Source organism: Brachyhypopomus gauderio, chromosome 2 (assembly GCF_052324685.1).
Source record: "Brachyhypopomus gauderio isolate BG-103 chromosome 2, BGAUD_0.2, whole genome shotgun sequence".
Classification (NCBI taxonomy): domain Eukaryota; kingdom Metazoa; phylum Chordata; class Actinopteri; order Gymnotiformes; family Hypopomidae; genus Brachyhypopomus; species Brachyhypopomus gauderio.
Window position 1 is genome coordinate 23,607,664 of NC_135212.1, and position 19,857 is coordinate 23,627,520.

General features: G+C 46.5%; 1 protein-coding gene across 3 annotated transcripts; it reads left to right on the top strand.

Annotated features, from left to right (window-relative positions):
- The first annotated feature begins 57 nt into the window (after positions 1-57).
- On the top strand, positions 58-18,913 carry edc4 (enhancer of mRNA decapping 4). Of its 3 annotated transcripts, none has more exons than XM_076991885.1 (29): positions 58-284; positions 1,219-1,372; positions 1,638-1,749; positions 1,839-1,938; positions 2,697-2,883; positions 3,084-3,231; positions 3,349-3,453; positions 3,581-3,690; positions 3,941-4,024; positions 4,480-4,575; positions 4,778-4,877; positions 6,904-7,084; positions 7,255-7,321; positions 7,571-7,665; positions 7,853-8,043; positions 8,157-8,233; positions 8,558-8,687; positions 9,149-9,774; positions 10,090-10,191; positions 10,966-11,109; positions 11,209-11,242; positions 11,457-11,637; positions 12,026-12,181; positions 12,320-12,435; positions 12,871-13,036; positions 13,379-13,565; positions 14,262-14,481; positions 14,647-14,810; positions 16,578-18,913. In XM_076991885.1, the coding sequence occupies exons 1-29, from the start codon at positions 197-199 to the stop codon at positions 16,759-16,761; spliced, it is 4,305 nt and encodes a 1,434-aa protein (XP_076848000.1). In that variant the 5' UTR covers positions 58-196; the 3' UTR covers positions 16,762-18,913. The 3 variants fall into 3 exon arrangements, with proteins under 3 accessions (XP_076848000.1, XP_076848019.1, XP_076848011.1); XM_076991904.1 differs by having other exon boundaries at positions 9,266-9,774; XM_076991896.1 differs by lacking the exon at positions 58-284 and adding an exon at positions 294-426.
- The last annotated feature ends 944 nt before the right edge of the window (positions 18,914-19,857 follow it).

Consider the following 19,857-nt stretch of genomic DNA (forward strand, 5'->3'; position numbering starts at 1 on the left):
AAAATCTCTTCGTACCGAAATGGGGATATGACGAAGGAACTGAGAAAGCGGTTGTCGTTGTCGCTGCTGGGAATGAAAACGTAGCAGCACCAACGGAAGTGGAGTGTAGTTGCAAGCTTTTCGTAAGGGGCGAACACAGGACAAAACTAGTGGAAATTCGTCACGTCTACTCGCCTTCACCCCCTCTCCCTACCTTATGGCTTCCAATTCCAACATAGACATAGAAGGCGCGACCCAGCATCTTCGAGACATCTTAAAACTGGACCGACCCAGTAATTCAACCGGTGAGTTACCGGAGAGCGGCGCAGGTGTAGTTAGCCGTTAGCCTTCGCTCGCTCACTCACTCACACACGCTAGGCCTCAGCTGGACGACGTTCCTTTAGCGTAGCGCTTCGTACGAGGTGCCCGTGTAACTTTCACTTCACGGTAACAGCCGACCCACTATTGCGAGACGTGACCGATTAGTTAATACGTTATATACTGGAGTAGTAATTTTGCTCGGTGCTGATTATTTAATTTGAGGAGAGAGAAAATAAAAGTCTGAAGTGGCGGTTTGGCCAATTAGCTTGCTGGCTAACGCCAACAGTTAGCCTGCTAGCACAACAAGCTAATCTTTGCACTAGCAAATAGTTTCTGACCTAGCTTGCTAGTTAAATGGGACGGTTGGCTTGTTAACAGGCATGTTGATGTTGAAGCTCCCAATGTTTTTATTAGAATTGTCGGCAACATGTGTTTTTATACACGATTTGCTTCAGCGAAGATTACATTTTGTTTAAAACGTCAAGAGTTAATGTGGCTGTTGTTTCTGCGTTTTCGTGTGTAGCTAGCTAGTTAGGTTGCTAGCATAATATTTTAACGGCCTTCAGTACAGTAGGTTATATTTGACAGTGATTTGATACTGAAACTTTAACCCATGAGCTAACTAGTTTGCTTTCCTATCTAGACTGTTTCGTCAAATGTGGTTTGTAGTAATCGGGTGGACATTCCAGGTTCAGAAAGTAAAAGTCCTCATCAGGATTTTGCTCAGGCTTCCTTGGATTGTGTTGATTCTACTAATTTTAACTGGACTGCACTAATTAGAACATCCAGCAAGCTTGAGTAAAATCCCGAGAAGGAGTTTTACTTTCTGAACCTGGAATGTCCACCACTACTAGTAATATGTATTATGCCAATGCATCACTAGTGCTGGCACCTAAACGGTGTGTTCCTTCGTTTCAGAGGGCCCTACAGGTGAGTGCCAGAGGATGACCTCCGTTAATGGAGAGTTAAACGGGCTGCTGAGTGCTGACCTTATTGGAGCAGGAGTTCAAACTCCACTAGTGGAACCGACAGATCACAACTCTGACATGAGCACGCCGGAGACTCAAACAATGTAAGCATCATCTTTACCTGATGTGATTTTTCTCACTTGTGAACTGCTGCGCGTGTGTATGTTTGAACACTGAAGTTCTTGTATGCTTTACTTGGTTTTGACAGACAGCATAGTATTAATGTCCTACAATAAGGCTAAATATTACAATTTATTGTTTTATATGTTGAATAAACAACTGTATGGAAATTATGTACCTGTAATGAGTAGAAAATAGCATTTTCAATTCTTTATTTACATGTATAACGTGTGTATATTTAATCTCTAGCTCTTTATCTGGGGATGATGGCTCTACTTGCATTGCCATTACTGCTGGCAATGTGGAAATAGTGGCCAGCCGAGACTCCAGTATAGACAGTAAAGCTCGTGGGAGCAATAAGGTATGACTCAATTGTTTTTGAAAGTCAGATCTGCATTGGAAATACTGAGTGGATGTTTGTATGAACATAAAGCCATGTTTCTTCTACAGGTGAAGATACAGCCAGTGGCAAAATATGATTGGGAGCACAAGTATTACTATGGAAACCTAATAGCTGTGTCTAATGCATACTTGGCATATGCCATAAGAGGTAAGTAAACAGACATTGCAAGTCTGAGTTGGTGGGTGTTGTGCATCCTTCTGCTTGAATTCTTGATTAGCTCTGTGAATTGAGCATCGATTGGTTTCACATAAGACTATGCAATATCCAAACTAGGACAGCTTTTTCTGCACGTTTTGATGCAGCAGAAGGTTTTTGATTGATCAGAACTTTACAGGCCAGAATCTTTATTGCTGTACTTTTTGGCCAGAGGCTGTTGTCTAATTAGATTTTGTCAAGAGTAAAATGGAAAGGCCCTGCAATCACATTGACTAGACTGCATAATTCTTATTGCAGTAGAAATAATGAGCTTCCATAGTTTCACAAAGAGTTTTCAGTCTTTATCGTTTTATAAGAAGTTGTAAGCATTTGGTAGTTTTGAGTTGAGCTTCACTTCAAATTTTTGCTCCTGTTTTCAAATGTAACCTAATTCTGCTGTGCTCGTGTCAGCTAACAGTCTGACGTGCATGTCCACAGCTGTCCTCCACTTCAGGCAGGGACCATTCGTACAGCAGGTTCATGCTTAAGTCAGTTGCATCACAGTATAGGCTCTCCACCTTTATGCGCTTTGTTCTCAAAGCTTTTTGTGTTTATTTGTAGTTCCATCACACGACATGAATATTAGTGGCAACATGTGAAATATCCATTGTCATGCATGGGAAGATTTGTTTCTCTACTGCGCAGAGGAGAACTCTTGGCAGTCATGTGACTTGCTGTGCTGTGATTTGACCCCGCCTACATGTTTCCAGGTGCCAACAACCATGCCATGATCCGCGTGCTGCGGCTGGGCTCGACGGAGCGCACGCTGCTAAAAGGCTTCACGGGGGCGGTCACAGACCTGGCCTTTGCTCACCTCGACTCCACCCTGCTGGGCTGCGTCGATGAGGCTGGCAACATGTTCATCTGGCAACTCACCAGCCACAACAGCAAAATACAGTATCTTCCTCTGGCAGGGCAAGTTAGGTGGTCTAGCGCTTTGGCACATTGCCTGGTTCTTGCACCCAGCCATCAGGACTGGGCAGAATTAGAAATCTTTGGTCCAGGGTGTTTTTGTACATGGCAGGGGAAATGGAAGGCCATGAGTGTGTTAGACGTGGCATTTGGACGTGCTGTAGCCCCTTAACGACATCCCTCAGAGACGAAGTGATCGTGCACATTCGGCGGCCCGAGGACACACCACTGAACTCCAACCGCAGGCTAATTTGGTGTCCCTTCATCCCAGAGGACAACGACGACACTCCTGAGGACGTGTGCCAGACTCTTGCCCTGCTGCACGAGGACCGGGTAAACTGCACCCTCAGAATGGCTATTCGCCCCTTGCTTTAACCTACTTTTGTCTTTTGGTTCATTTTTGACTCCTCTTGATTAGCTTTTTCTTTCATCCCCTTCATGTCTGCATAGGCTGAGGTTTGGGACCTTGACATCCTGCGGTCCAGTAACCACACGTGGCCTATGGATGCCACTGAGCTTAAGGAGGGCTTCATCACCATTAGAGGGCACACAGCGGTAGGCAGTAATCATCTCACTGCTTGCCCTCTTGTGTCTGTCGCCACTGCGATGATGAGCTACCCCAGCCTGTAATTGCAGTACACACCACTGACTTGCACTCAGCCTGGACTCTGCTTTTCTGCAGCGAATCAGCGAGGGCGCTCTGTCCCCTGACGGCACCGTTCTGGCCACGGCCAGTCATGATGGATTTGTCAAATTCTGGCAGATCTACATTGAAGGGCAAGACCAGCCAAGGTATGCTCAGTGTTTGCACTGCCTCTGTGAAGACACCAAGCAGATTAGCAGCATTTGGCATTAGCTGCATATCAGCTCTGCAGTGTTCTGGAAATAAAACTGTCGTGAATCAGTGAGCTATAATTAAGAACATGGTATAAATTCTTGATTTGGGGTTTGATTGCACTTCTCCCAGTTCACTTGTCTGAGTGCTGAATGGTCAGTATGTAATTCTCAGTCTCCAGTCTCTGAAGCTGTCTCTGTCCCGCAGATGTCTGCACGAGTGGCAGCCCCACAGTGGGAGGCCTCTCTCCTGCCTTCTTTTCTGTGACAACCACAAGAAACAAGACCCAGAGTGAGTGACCATATAGTACTTTTCCACCAACATGGTGACTGTGCCAAATTCTTGAACTGTTCTGTGCTTTTTCCGTTACAAAAGAACTGGTTCTTAGCTGGCAGAATTGCTGCTGTTTTGACCTCATAAACCTTTTGAAGCAGAACCACGGACTCTAATGACACAAGTGGCCAAAAGGGTGGGGCCCTGAATGCCCACCCCAGATCCCCATTTATACTGGCTGGTGGAAATGGGGTGTGTTTTTGTAACCCCACACTTACTGCACCACGAGCAGCAACACTTAGTAGGCACATGCCAGTTTTTCACCAAGAATCAGCTCCATGGCACAATCTCCTGACTACAAATGTCAACCTGACTGCTGCAGTAGTGAATGGCGGTGGAGGTTGTAATAAGTTACTGCTGGCGCTGGGTTTTTGTCCACACTTGCTGAAGCTTGGCTTTGTGCTGCGCTCCAGTGTGCCCTTCTGGAGGTTCCTGATCACTGGGGCAGACCAGAACCAGGAGCTGAAGATGTGGTGCACCGTTTCATGGACTTGCCTCCAGACTATTAGGTATGTATGAAGGTTACATCCACAGTTGTGCTTTACACGCTAAGGTAGATTTGAACCGTCTTACTGATAGTTTGTCCAAACATTTGATGATCTAAATCCTGATACCTGTTTGGGGGGCAATATTTGTATTGTGTGATTGTGTAGCACCATTGGGATTCATTGTTGTGAAGTTATGCTGTTGTTTTTGGGTTGTGTGTTTTAGGTTCAGTCCGGACCCGTTAAACTCCAGCGTCCTGCCTAGTCTGAAGGCCAGCCTGGACCTGTCTGCCGAGTGTCTCATCCTCACGGACGTGCAGAGAAAGGTCCGCACAGTCTCCTCATCCACTTTGAATAGGCTTGAATAGGCACTCCATAGTACTGACATTAATGGTCTCCCTTTTAATGTGGCTTTTTAAACAGACCATAGTCCACAGAACCTGCAATGTGCAATGGAATATTGGAGTTAATAAAGAATTGCTACTAGGCCCTGGTGATGTATATCATAGACAACGATAATAAACCATGTGACATGGTTGGAGAAAAATTCTGGGGATTTATATTGTTTTACTTACCTTGAGAATAGGGGGAAAAAAAAGATTTGCCACAAAACTGAAACTGTAACATGTCATGCCATTTGTAATAACAGCTTGTTTTGAAAGAGCTCCATTCTAACACTGCTAACGTTCCTGTATATTTCCAATGGTGATTGATGCTAGGTATCATGTCCTGGGTAAGCTACATCAGATCAAATGTGCATGTTCCTATGCTGTTAACACAAGTGGGGTGTACTGTCTGAAAGTTCTAAACGTTGCATATGTTCCTGTCCTTCCTATAATGGAGATGCATGAAGAGAGTGTAGTGAAATTGATCGTGTAGCTACCACATTTCCTGCAGTTCACTTTTGTGTGAATGAAATTATGCTATTGTTCAGATGTGGATATTTTAATTGAACAAAACAATGAAAAATGCATTTAAAGATTCTGGAATTCAGGAAGTCTTGTTGGTGTTCTAAATGAACAGAAGATGTGAATTATACTGGCTTAATCAAAAGAATAAATCATGAGAGCAACCATAAAATAATTAAGCCCAAATGCAAATTAATGCTTAAATGGAACTGAACTAAACGATTTAAGGGAGCTTACTGTAGGTAACATGTTAATCTACAGCAGGCTTTTCAAAAGAAACGTGAGCCTGTTTATTTTCTTCAGTTTTAGCACCCACTTGGAGGATGTATGGGTACTAGGCACCCACTTGGAGGATGTATGGGTACTAGGCACCCACTTGGAGGATGTATGGGTACTAGGCACCCACTTGGAGGATGTATGGGTACTAGGCACCCACTTGGAGGATGTATGGGTACTAGGCACCCACTTGGAGGATGTATGGGTACTAGGCACCCACTTGGAGGATGTATGGGTACTAGGCACCCACTTGGAGGATGTATGGGTACTAGGCACCCACTTGGAGGATGTATGGGTACTAGGCACCCACTTGGAGAATGTATGGGTACTAGGCACCCACTTGGAGAATGTATGGGTACTAGGCACCCACTTGGAGAATGTATGGGTACTAGGCACCCACTTGGAGGATGTATGGGTACTAGGCACCCACTTGTAGGATGTATGGGTACTTGTGAATATGCATGTGGAGGTGTGGTTTCTGGAAGTCTACAAGTAGTTGGGGCTTCCAGTTCTTTTCTTTCGTTAAATAATATATTTGTCATTTAATTTGGCAATGGCAATGAGTTTTATTTAGACTTTTCAGTTACAAAGGCTAAAGATGGCACAGGTATTCTTTTCCTATGGTGGAGAGAGGTGGCATCATTGGTGTAGGTAATTAATTACTTATATATGGTACATTTTATATAATGTACCGTAATATAAATATGGTTAAAATAGCAAAAATTGACATGAAGTTTCAAATGCTGATTCACTGGCAGTGAAATTATTCATCTGAATATTTTAATAAGAAATGTGTGTATGCATGCTTGTTTACTATCTAAATTTGTGGAAAGCTATTAGGAGCTGCTTATTGGGTCTGTGCTTATTTGTTTTTAATGACCGTGTGTATGTCTGAACTAAAGAGTGCAGTGCATTATGGGTGCCAGGGCTCTTGCACATGGGCCAGATCCTGCGTGTCGCCCGACAGGCCAGGTGGGGTAAGGTGCTAACAGCACCAAGGGCGTGGACTTCATTTTGTCATACTGATAGAAATGCGTACAAGGGTATCTGCCAAGCAATGTAAATGTCATTTGATCAGTTCCATCTGGCACTTGATCAGTTCTCAGTGGATCCTGGGAGATGTGGGTTGGGCCCTGGGTGACTGTTCTGATTGTATGTCGTTGAGCAGGTGCTGTATGTGATGGAGCTCTTCCAGGACCAAGATAAGGGTCGTGCCAGCTTTACGGCGGTCTCTGAGTTCCTGCTCACGCACCCTGTGCTGAGCTTTGGCGTTCAGGATGTCAGTCACGCCCGTCTGTGCCACACTGAAGTCCTTCCCCCCGACGAGGAGAGTGAGAGCATGACTGCAGGTTAGAGACTTGCTTTTGTACTGGTTCACCAGTTGGATGTGTCAGATCAACAGATTCTTTGGATGACGAGTCCTCTTTGGCAATGTATTTACTAAGGTTTGGCAGATAACCATTCCCCAGTGTGTGATCCTGCAGGTATTTGATTCTTATTATTATTTCACCTTTCACAGAGGGAAGCCACGGGCCTCTGGAGTCCAAATCAGGAATTCAAATCAAGCTTTACTGTGTGCACACAAAGTGAGTTTGTTAACCACATCCTTCCCACTCCTGCCCCCTTCCACATTGCCTCAAAAATCATTTTGCCCTGACGCCTTGAATTCTGAGTAGCTTGCTTGTGCAGCTCGGGGCTTATGCATGCATTTAGTGGATATGAATCAACGAATCCTTACACACGGAGTCATGAAAGCTGCACGGTGTTCTAGAGGTGATGTGTACAGCAGTGTTCGAGTGTGAGAAGCTGTCCTGTAAAGCATTCTCCTGTCACAGGTCCCTCCAGGACGTCCAGATCTGGTTCCAGCCCAACCAAGATGCAGCCGCCTCCCTCTTCATGCCGGCGAGCTCCAGCTCCCAGGACGGTTTTGGTACGACCCACGGCTTAATGCCCTCGATTATGTTTATCCTCTTGCACCATCTACTAATCTCTCTTGTAATACCTGAAGCGAGCGGAGCTTGGTTCCCAGCGTCGTCCTTGCGTGTGCCTGGGCGCTGTGTTCTTGGCCATGACTCTTGCGTGCTCTTCACCGCGACTTTTATAAAAACGTTTTCCAGGTTTCGCGGATCCACTGACTGATCTGAGTGTAGAGGCACTGAGCTCGGACAAGGAGTCTGCGGGCAGCGGCTCGCAGAGCGACCTGTGCAAGATGCCAGCTCTCCCCGCCCCTGCAGACTTTCTGAGCCCCTCGGGCAACGCCATGCCCAAGCTCATGACCCCAGATGCCTTCTTGACCCCCAGCACATCTGTAAGGCTCCATGCTCACTTACTATTCTAGTTCTGCAGCAATACTGCAGCTACTGTTAACTGTATGGTGATGATGATGAAAGTAATGTTAATAATAGTACTGTGCCACCTCAGGTGCCCGCCTCTCCTGGTAGCAGTGCCAGCAGCCTCACAATAGTCACAGCCATGAGCAGCTCGGACAGCGGTGCCAGGTAAGACTCGGACCTGTCAGTAGGCGCTGGGCTAGATTTAACGTGCCTGCTTCTGGGACAAAATCAGTTTAGTGCAGCGGTTCTCAATCAGGTCCAGTACACCTTAGACAGGCAGTCACGATCTCTGCGGTCCTCGATCACCTGGTTCAGGTGAATGTGGAGCTGGAAAAGAGGCAATCTGCTCTGGGTAGGACTTCAGAGCCATGTGATACTGCAGCGCAGACACAGACATTGCAGCCGGTTTGTGATCCTGTATAGCAGTCAGTGCCACCTGTGTTAGTGCTGTCCCTATTCATGTCGGTAAGCCATGCGCTATTAACACAGGCCTGTGGAGGACCTGACTCAGAGCCCCAAGCTGGGGATGGATGGAGGCAGCAGCCTGAACCTCAGCGCCAGCACCAACAGCCCGAGGTCCAGCTCCATCCTCATCCCAGGCCTGGGAGAAAACCTCCAGGTACTTCTCCACCCAGTGCCAAACTCCGTTATGTACATCAGTGCTAGTTATGCCAAGATTTCTTTTTGCGTGTTGCAGACTGTTGTATGCTTCCTTGCTCTGTCTGTAAGAGAGAATATCAGATTTAGATATAAACGTACAGCAATTATATATGTACAACAATTTAAAGCCATTCTCTGGGCAACATATTTACTTTGGCTTAGAATTTGTTTATTGTTATTTGTTTATTCTTAAACGGCTGTATTTGTATTTGCACTTTTGTTTTAATCCAGTGTATAAGAATCATTATGACTTTCACTGTTGGTAAATCTTTACCTAAGAGAGCCCTTTCAAGTCCTTCTTTTGGCTCTTGCATTGAGCGTTCTTTCTTTGAGTCTAATAGGGGCGCTACACCCCAACCTCCTCTCTATTTGGTTCCCTTTCTCCTCGCCCCACGCCACCCTGGCCTGGCCGCACACCAGGGCTTCTCTCCTCCGCTTGTGCGCTCTCCCTCCCTCCTGCACGAGGCCTCTCTGCTGTGTGAGGCGGTCCCCTACACTCACGCGCCTCCCCTGCCCTACCCGCTGCCCCCTATGCAGGTGCTGTCCTCTCCGAACCCGCCCCTGTCCCTGGACCTGCAGGTCATGGAGCCCATGCTGCTACCCCCGGCGTCGCCTACCAGAGCCCGCTCCCCGGACGTCATCTCCTCCGCCTCCACGGCCATGTCGCAGGACATCCCCGAGATCGCCTCCGAGACGCTGCAGAGGGGCCTGGCGGGTGCGTCTGCGGGCGAGTCGCGCGACCCGCTCCAAGGCCTCCACGCGGACACCATGGCCTCGGCTGCCTCCGCCCTGCACCTCCTCTCGCCCCGGAGCCGCAACGGCTCCGAGCACGTGCTCATGCCGCCGGAGCTGGGAGGGGCGGGGCCCGGCGATGGTGAGCAGAGGCTGGGCACCACACCCTCGCTGCTGGAGACGGCGCTGTCGCAGGAGAACGCAGCGGCCGCTGCCTCCTGTTCTGACAGCAGCGCCAATCACAGCTGGCCCGCTGCGCCCGACATCACCCGCGAGACGCGCAACAGCCTGCGGGACAACGGCCTGGCAGACTGGTGAGGCCCAGCGCCCTGAACGCCCCACATGGTCTTGAGCAGCTCACAACACAAACATCAATCTGCTTCCTCTTTGCTGTTGTCCAGGTTTACATTGCTTGTGGCTTTCCTGTCTAAAGCACTTTGAGAGCGATTGATTTATTGGTAATTGAAATAAAGAGCTTTATGAATTAAGATTAGTAGTGCTGCTGGTGGTAGTAGTAATAGTCTTAAATCTCTGACGGGTGACATCAAAGACGGAAATTAATACCGTGTAATATTAATGTTGGCAGTTCACTCACAATAACCCTCATTTGGAATGTCAATGTTGTCCAGCTCTAGAGAGGACATGAAGGACAGGCACCTGTCTCCTCCCTACCACAGACGCACTTATCACTTGACCCAGAATGACAGCCAGGATGCCAGCGCTGAGCAGAGGTGGGTACCGCAGCACCCACACTGCAGCCGTAGACCCACGGCTGTTGACCTTGGAGAGGCTCCCATATCTACATATTCTTTGCCAAATTTTCTCTATTTTTAATTATAGGGCTGCCCTATATTTATCTCACATACTTCTGTTTATTTAACGTACAATCCTAATCTTAAAATTTCTGTTATATTATAAGGGATTTTACAGGCTTTAAATAGCTGTTCTTTGCCACAGATGCAAAGTTATAATTTGCATAGCACACTTATTTATATAAAAAAAATCTTGTCTTCTGTTTTCAAAGCAATGGGTTGACGTGCAGTATCTTGCAGGTATCTGCAGAAAAGCACACTCCATTAAGCCTTACCTTGAGTCATAGACCTCACTGTAATTCATTGTGTGATTTAATTAGTTCATTTTTCATTTTTTAATAATTTCATAGTCATAATTAACATGTAAATTTGTGATAAAGCCTGGTATATTATTTATAGAAATATGTCTTCAAGGCAAAATTTGACCGAAAAATTAACATGCCAGAAAGACAGGTATCTTTCAATCTAATCTCCAATTACTCCATCTTTAGAGTATGATTGATTACCAGATACTTGATGTTTCACTGCACTGAGAAAACGCAAAGGAAGTGTTGAAGTCTATGAAGAGCTGCCCCTAGTCATTACCACTGAATAATGTCAACATGCTTCCTGACTTGGGGCACACCTGTAATCAACCCTGCACGCGCCTCATCAGTGATGTAATGGCGGCTAACACACCTTTCCTTACCTCAGTGACCACGATGACGAGGTGGCCAGTCTGGCGTCGTCATCGGGGAACTGCGCCTCCCGCACCTCCCACAGGCTCCCAGTGAAGGACTGGAAGACCTCGCCGCGCGGCTCGCCCAAGCTCAAACGCAAAAGCAAGAAGGATGATGGGTGAGACACCTGCCACACCGCCTGTTGGTGCACGTGTGAGTAGAATAATGTGTTCTCAAACTGGACAAGTGTATTAACATGTCGTGTTTCCCCCGCTAGTGATTGCGCACAATCCAGACAGGCCGATCACCAGGTAAGATCGCCGTTGTGTGTGTTACCGAGTATGTCCAGGAATAAAATTACAATGTCTGTGTGTGTTCAGGGGAAATAGATTATTGTAGCTGTTGTAGCTTGGATCAGTATCGCCCCTGCTCATGCCTTTGTTTTGTGTGTGTGTGTGTGTGTGTGTGTGTGTGTGTGTGTGTGTGTGTGTGTGTGTGTGTGTGTGTGTGTGTGTGTGGGGTCAGCTGAGTGTGGAAGTGCAAGAGGAGCTGTTGCTTCTCCTGAGGAGCCAGCAGAGGGAGCTGTCTGAGCTGCGGCAGAGCCAGCAGGAGCTCCTGCAGAGGGTCACGGGCCACATGGACGCTGTGCAGAGCTCCATCATGGCCCACGTCCAGCACGTCCTACTCACACAGCAGGAACAGGAACGTATCCTTCCACCAGAGGCAGCTCACGGCCACGGGCTTATACTGCAGAGGGGAGTGGGGATGGGTGTAAGTTAGGCTTGGTCTGTATGTGAGATTTGAAAGCAGAGAGTTCGACAGCCAGAGACTTATACAGTTAGCAGTGAGTCAGGCTGTTCATAGACTAGTGTTTTTTGGACAGCATGAGTTATTCAAACTGCTTTTGTTAAGGACAAATATGTTCACTCTCATGGGGCTCACTCTCATGGGGCTCACTCTCATGCATAAGTTCTGTCCGTTTTGCCACCGAATGTCTGAAGCTTATTGTAATTTAAAACCACACCATGTCCTGCCTTTTTGGGCTTTTACAACCACGTTTGCCGCTGGGCCCTTGACTGCCTGCCGTGCGTTAGAGAGGAGGATGGAGCGTGTGCTGACGGAAGGGCAGGCGCGTAGTCAACAGCTCCAGGACCACATGGCCCAGCAGCTGGCCCACACGCTGGGCACCATGCTCTCCAGCCGCCTGGACAAGGTGCTGCGAGAGGAGATGAAGAAAACCGTCCCGCAGAGTAAGACGCCGATTGCGGCCTTTTCTCTGGGGCAGCTCGACGGGACGTAGGAGCTGTGTGCGTGGCTGATGTTGAGAGCCACAGGTGTGCAGGAAGGGGCGTGTGGAGAAGTCATTGGTGCTGTGATTGTGTTCGCAGCCATTTCAAAATGCATGGAACCTGTGACTGGGCAGATGAGCAGTACGATTGCAGCCAAGCTGACCGCAGTGGAGGGGACGCTAAAGGAGAACGTCACCAAAGTGGTCAAGTCTAAGGTGTGTGTGTGTGAGTTTGAGTTTAAAGGTTGGACAGTACATATTCTTCAGAATTGGCAGTTTCAAAGCTATGGCACTTCAGAGTTTCTCATCTGTGTTATAGGGCTTTTCCAGAACATGTATTAAATCTAATCTTGGAACTGCCCTGCTGATTGCGATTAACCATTCATTATTTTAGTCTAGATTTAGGCTTAATCTGTAGTCTGTGTCAAGGAAGCTAACTCAACATGGTACTGGAACCCATGTGTACTACATGCTACATGTAATGTTCAATATGTTTAGACCTAAACTTAAGATCTTATAGCAATAAATACATTAATAGTACCAGGGGACGTGTTTTGAACGGAGTTCATCGCGGGCTCAGTTAGTCTGGAACATCACCCACTGCCCAAGGGGGACTAAATCGTCCCATGCCTGCTCCTCCTCCCTGTGCAGAACACTACGGATGCCATGGGCCGTGCGGCGGCCGAAGCCATGCAGGGCCCCATCCAGGCGGCCTACAAAGACGCCTTCCAGAGCATCGTGCTCCCCGTGTTTGAGCGCGGCTGCCAGTCCATGTTCCAGCAGATCAACGACAGCTTTAAGCAGGGAACCCATGAGTGTAAGAACCTACGAACCACCACCTCTCAAAGCCCATCTGGTAGCCCTGGTGCTCGCGTTTGTTTACTCCAGTCAAAAGATAAACCCAGGCAGTATATTGAGGGAATTAAACAGATGGTATATCTTGCCCTCGGCAGACCTCCTCTATTTGAGACAAGGAGTTGTACAGCAGAATTTAAAACCTGCACCTATTTATGATTGGAGCTGTCTTCTTTAAAAGAAAAAATGAATACATTTACCTTTATAATGATATAGTTGCATTAGATATAGCGGTGTCCTGCTTACTGTGGTGATGATGGCCTACAACGTCTGCAGATCTTGGTTTCCTTCCCGCCCACTCCAGATATCCAGCAGCTGGAGGCGCACGTCAAGAACAGGAAGCAGCGTGAGCAGGACGCACGCGACCCTGTGATTGGTCAGCTGCAGCAGATGATTGACACGCTGCAGACTTCCCAAGATCAGATGGCCACTACTGTAGCGGCCAGCGTGCGCTCCGAGGTTCAGCACCAGCTACACCTGATCGTGGGAAAGTAAGTTTCCACCACACGGCATCTTTATTATTATTATTTTTTAATATAAAATCAAAAGTCATCGAAACTCCAGTGAGCGGCACATGTTGGGAGGATGCTATAAGACTTAAAAAATTTATTAATAATTAATTTCCCTTTCTTAGGGAAATGTTAGTTGTGGATGTGCAAACTGATTGCTGCTTAAGGTGCAGCGTAAATACCGGGTACGCTGAATCCTGCTTAAGCCGGGGTTTAATTTCTGCCAATAAAGCCGGTTTGCTTTTCTCCCAGCACTTTGCTTGGTGTAACGCTATACTTGAATTTGGACGCGTCTATTAAACGTACCCTTCCCATGTTTGTGCTGTGGTTGCAAAAACGATTCATAACTGCAGTTTAGTACTGATTTGTTTGTGCATTCACAGTTATTAAGAAATTGCCACACCAGGCTTCTGAATGCTAAGGCAATGATTCCCTTTGGAGCGGTGGTGGAGCCTACACCACTGGGGGTTTGTTCTCCTTTAAATGCTTCACTGGCGTTGCCCTGCCCAGTACTCCCCTTTCATGGAGTATCTTTTCAGCAAGCTCTCTTGAGCTTGTTAAGTAAGCACTGCGCTTTAGAACTCTCTCCTCGCTATTTTTTTGGTGGACTCTAAAGCGCCATGTAGCAGCTTGTATTGGAAGGTAAGCGGGCTCACGGCGGGCGTGTGGTGCTTGCAGCCTGCAGGACTCCATCCTGACCCAGGTGCAGCGCATCGTGAAGGGCGAGGTGAGCCTGGCCATGAAGGAGCAGCAGGCGGCCGTCACCTCCAGCATCATGCAGGCCATGCGCTCGGCGGCCGGCACGCCCGTGCCCACAGCGCACCTCGACTACCAGGCTCAGCAGGCCACCATCTTGCAGCTTCTGCAGCAGGGCCAGCTCAACGAGGCCTTCCAGCAGGTCAGACAACGTTTTTTTTTTTTTTTTTGCCACTCACACTTACCTTTCCAGTCCTGGGCTTTCTGCGCCGTATTTTAAAGCCAAACGCAAATTCAACTTTGCTCCTTTTGCTTCCTAAGCTGATGAAGGCATGCTGGTGCTTTCTCTCGTCTGCTGTTCCTCCAGGCCTTGTCTGCGGCCGACCTGAACCTGGTGCTGTATGTGTGCGAGACCGTGGACTCCCAGCAGGTGTTCGGCCAGCACCCGTGTCCCCTGCACCAGGCCGTCCTGCTCTCCCTCATCCAACAGCTCTCCACCAGCCTGGCCACGCGCACCGACCTCAAGATCAGGTCAGTCTCCACGCCCCAGCAGGGGGCTTCCGCCCCTGAAAAGCCCAGCGGCCAGTTCGTTAGGTGGCATTTGAACGCTGCGTCGTCCTTTTCTGAACCAGGATGGCTTGGGTTCATGAGCAGGGACCACACAAAGCGGTTGCACGCACCCACTGCCGGGGAATGTAAATGGATTTAGTGGAGTTCATAAAGTGCCTCCCCGTCTAGCCACAGCGAGGCCTGGGAAAGCATGCAAGTACGGCCCTCCTCTCCATCTGCTCCATTGCTGACGACCTTGAACGAGCGTCCGCTGTCTGCGGTGTAATGGGCGGACTGTGCGGAGTTGCGGTGGACGGCGGTGCACTAGGCTCGTTAAAGCCCTCTGCTGCCTGACCGCCCCGCTACAAACGCCAGCCGAGGGACGAGGGCATCCCTCCCTCCAATCACAGCCTAATGTCCCGCACGCCCTCTGCTCGGTCCCTTTACTGCTTAGGAAGAGTACACACACACACACACACACACACACACGCACAACGCCGTGCAGAGCCCCCCATATGCTTGGCCATTCACACGTGCACTGCAGCTGTGGGCGTGGTCACCTGGGTCCTGTTCGCCATAGCGGTCTGTGGGAATGTGGAGGTGCCAGCTGGGTTTGGTTCAACATGCGCCATGTGGTCGGTGTGCTGCATGTGCTGGAGACCGAGCTGCAAGGCTGAAACGTGAGCGACGCGTTTCCGTAACACGGGCGGTTAATGGCTCTTAAACCTGAAGATTACCGTTCACATCACTCTGTGGTCAGGGTTTACACGTAAGGTCCCTGCAGTTGTGAAACCGGAACGGCTCGTCTTGGGAGCTCACAGCTTGCCCACATGTACCAGGGGACCGTCAAGTGGTGCATGTTGGGTTTGTTGGGGTTTTTTTTTTTTTGCTTTGAAGTTAGATTGATTGTGGGGTAATTAAGGTGACCTCTGTGTAACGTGCTGCAGAACTGATATCAGACTGCAAATTGCACTCATGTTGAAGGCAGGTGGTGAATTTATCCTATTTGGACAGGTGGCTTTTTATTAGTGTGTGTGAGAGAAAGCGAGAATTAGTGTATCAAAGATCACCATTGCTTTTGCAATCCAGTAATAATTGCTGGAGCACTGTCTCAGTGGAAAGGCCCTCTCCAAAGTAATGAGATTAGGCATCAAACCAGACAAATAATTATCTCAAAAACAGAAATTAGGAGCTTCTGGAGGGGAAAAAATTATGGAAATGATAGAGGAGTTTTACTTGAACTTTAAGGTAGTGGTAGAAAGATTTTCCTTGTACCACTATTGAATCAGTATTGGATCTGCTGTGCTCCCAGTTCAGTATGACTTTTACAGCCCTTGCATTGAGGGGGCGGGTCCCAGTAAAGCTTCCTCAGTCACCTCTGTTCACAGGAGAGGATCAGGCAATGGCTGTCACTGTCACTAATATAATTCAAAAATTATGCCAGTGTTGCTAACATTAATCGTTTATCTCATTATGCAGATCTGATATCACCATAGGTAGTGGTCTATAAGCATTGCCAAATAGCTGAAAGATTGCTTCATTCAATCATGAATGAAGTGCCTCTGTTTTGTCTCCTCTCCCCTTGAGGATTCCTTATGTACACTGAAACTCATTGCTAGGCTACAGTAGGTTGTGTCTACTGATAAAGAAGACCATATAAACTAATAGTATGAATAACTATTTCGTAGGATGTAAATCTGAGGTGATTACATGTGACCTGTGTGTGTGCTTGCATGCGTGTGTGTTTAGCTATCTGGAGGACGCTGTGATGAACCTGGACCACGGGGACCCTGTCACCAGGGACCACATGAGCGCCGTGCTGGCCCAGGTGCGACAGAAGCTGTTCCAGTTCCTTCAGCAGGACCCCCACAGCCCGCTGAGCAAACGGGCCCGTCGCCTCATGATGATGCTGCAGGGCCTGGTCAGCCAATAGCGTGGCCTGCACTGCTGTGGTAGTTTCTGGCACGTTCACGCGCTCCCACGCCGACCTCCCCGATGTACACCTCCCACGCTTCCTTCACACTTCCCTCGCTGGCTTGCATGATGGGAGTTGTAGTCCAGACCCAGAGACTGGAATTCGCTGTATGATGGCTCTGCACTACATTTCTCTTCAAGCCATCTCATAGTAGTTTTTTCAAATTATCACCCTGGTGATGCTTTTGATCCAACCTTTTTGTTTCTGTTTGATTTCTTATTATGTGTTATAATAAGGATAGAATTTATCTTACTACATGCAGAGAGAGTTTTTTTGTGTCTCCAGAGCATCTGTGTCAATTGTCCTTGCAGTACCATGAGACTTACGGCACTGTTTTTGTGATTGATAATTTGGTAGCAAGATGTTTGTCTAGAAAAACTTAATTTTCATCCAGCCAGCATTGAACTACTGGGCAGTTAACTCCTCGATCTGCACATCAGTGCATCAGAATAGTCCACCCTGGGCTCAGAATATTCATATCCCTCAAGCCCCATTCAGATTGTCCTGTTAAAGCATGTCTTTTGCCAATAAGGAGCTCAGTTTAGGGTATGTTCCACTGAGATGGGCGTTTAGCCGTTTGTGAACTTGCAGTCCTACTGTTTGGTCCTCAGTGGGCAAGCATTTATATGGCATTTATCTGCATTGATATAATCTGGCTATATTTATACGCTGGTTCTGTGGTTTTTGTGAAGGCTGTTTTTGTTTCCTCTATAAGAGTCGCGTCTGCCTCTCCGTTTCAGCACACTGGGTTCTGTTCTCCATGCTCATTGGGTTTGATTTGATGCTGGGTAAACCAACTAAGACCAGAAAGGGTGTTCGGTGGCGTTTAAGCTCAGTTGGCTATTTGTTTCAAAAAAAGCAATTGCAATTGGAACGGCAAAAGAGGGGATACTGCTTGTCCTCACTGAAGTAAGGACACCTTACAGAAAGTGCCTTATCAGCTTGTTGTTTATCAGACATTGGTAACTTTGTTTCTGGAGCCCCCTCCAAATAGGACTTGGAACTTTTTTTTTTTTGTCTTTGCTGAAAGTCAGATACCTTCCCATGTTTTCTTTTCTTGCTGTTAGGGAAGAATTGAAATGGGGCAACCAGGTGTGTAAGAGATTTTAAGTTCTCTAAAAATGTGGCAAATATAATATTTTCTTTTGTCCCGTTGTCCACTCACAAATATTTGATGTGAGTGACGTTTAGAAGATCAGCCCTGGTTTAGATGCTCGTGGTCTGGCATGTTCTTGGCAAATGTGAGTTCCAGCAGCATGGTTGGGCCTTTTTATGGTTTGCATCTTTTACTTTTGCAATTTAGGTCCATCGGTATAGGTAATTGTTCAAGAAATTTAAATGCATTTATTATTTGCAAATTTCTTTATCTGCAAAACGTAAAACTTGCTTTACTCCTGTTCTGTAACTGAGATTTTTAAGCAGTTATTGATGATGGGAATTTTGAGCTGCTACTAAGGATATGCTAAGCAGAGAATGCCTGCAGCTACTGTCAAGAGGTATGTATATTCAAATTAAGATGCCTCTTTGCCCCAAGGTTCTCAACCCCATTGTGTTGGCCAACAGAAACTGGTGCACTGTAAGATATATATTTATAAACTTTTATTTTCTTTTTCAGTTGTATTATGACTGTGTGGACCTCTGACACATCATCTCTTTAGAAGCAGATGGGCTGTGATTGGCTAGCTTGACTGTTTTCTGCTCACATTTGTATCACTGGCTGAGAAAAGTTTTGTTGACAGCTACAACCAAGACTAACCTTTTCCTTATACCACAGTTTTAGGCAGGTAATTGCAGTATAAAATAAAAATCAAATGGTTCTGATGCTCTTGAATATTGTTTTAGTAATGTTTGATACTGATCAGGGTTAAGCATCAAAGTCAAATAGACATGAATATCAGAGGCATGCACAGATGCCCTCTGTTAGAACAAATTGTTTTTCCAAGTTTGTGTTGAAATACTCAGTCTTGTTTTGGGTATGACCCTTATGGATAATTTGTACTATTTGTTCCATCGTGTTTTGAATTTTGTTCCTTATGCTTGGTTTATTATGTTGTATATTTTACACATTTCTTTTACCCTAGATGTTTTGGAATAAAAAAAGTAAATTGTTCATTTCAAAGTTTGGTCACTCATTTTGCATTTAAGTGCTTGTGTCTTCCAAATTACACATATATGGAATAGCAGAAATATACTAAATTGCTGCATCTTTGTCTGTCTGGTGATCCTGTTCTGATTGGTGGCCACAGGTGGTTGTGACCTCATGTGTTTCTATCCTTTTGCAGCACCCCCGGGAATGGTTCATGAAGATGCCTCCGTTCTCCAAAAAGTGGAGTTCTGCAAAGCACAGTATTATTTAAAGAGATAACATACTGATTCCTGCTTTCCTGTGCAGTGACTTGCCACTTGAATCATGCATTGCTTAATTATAGCAGATATCTGTGGTACTCTATCAAAGCAGCCTTTTATCTAGAAAGTGAATCGGACAAGTCTGAAGATGTGGCCAACATCAGGCATTTTAAAGATGCTTGGTTACAGTAATGAATATGGTAGTGAATATAGTACGCTGTTCAGACACACAGCATCTGTAGTCATGCCATGTATGATGTCATGGATGAGCTAGTTGAACATTGTTAAAAAAAAAGAAAATAAATAAAGGTTAGACTTTGTGTGTATGTACCTTAACAGAGAAGTGGTTATGGTTGTGCTTTAATTTAAAAAGCTCAGTATTTAAGGAGTCTGATGGGTTTAAATTGTAATATTAAACTACACTCCAAAAAAACACTACTCTACAAGGAAGCCATCAATGACTAGAAGGATTTAGCACAAAGTATTTGACTGTAGATCTGATGAATAATGTATAGCTTCATGTTCCTGTCCTTACAGAAGTGTAACAGCCCTTACATTTACTTTTTTTTCTCCATTGAAAGTTGTTTCATAATACTTATTTTTGTCCATCTTTTCAAGTATGCCTTCAAAATGTAATTTTCCGGGGACTTGCAACTAAATAATTTACTAGCGTATATAGCTTCTAAAGACAAGGTTATGTCATACACG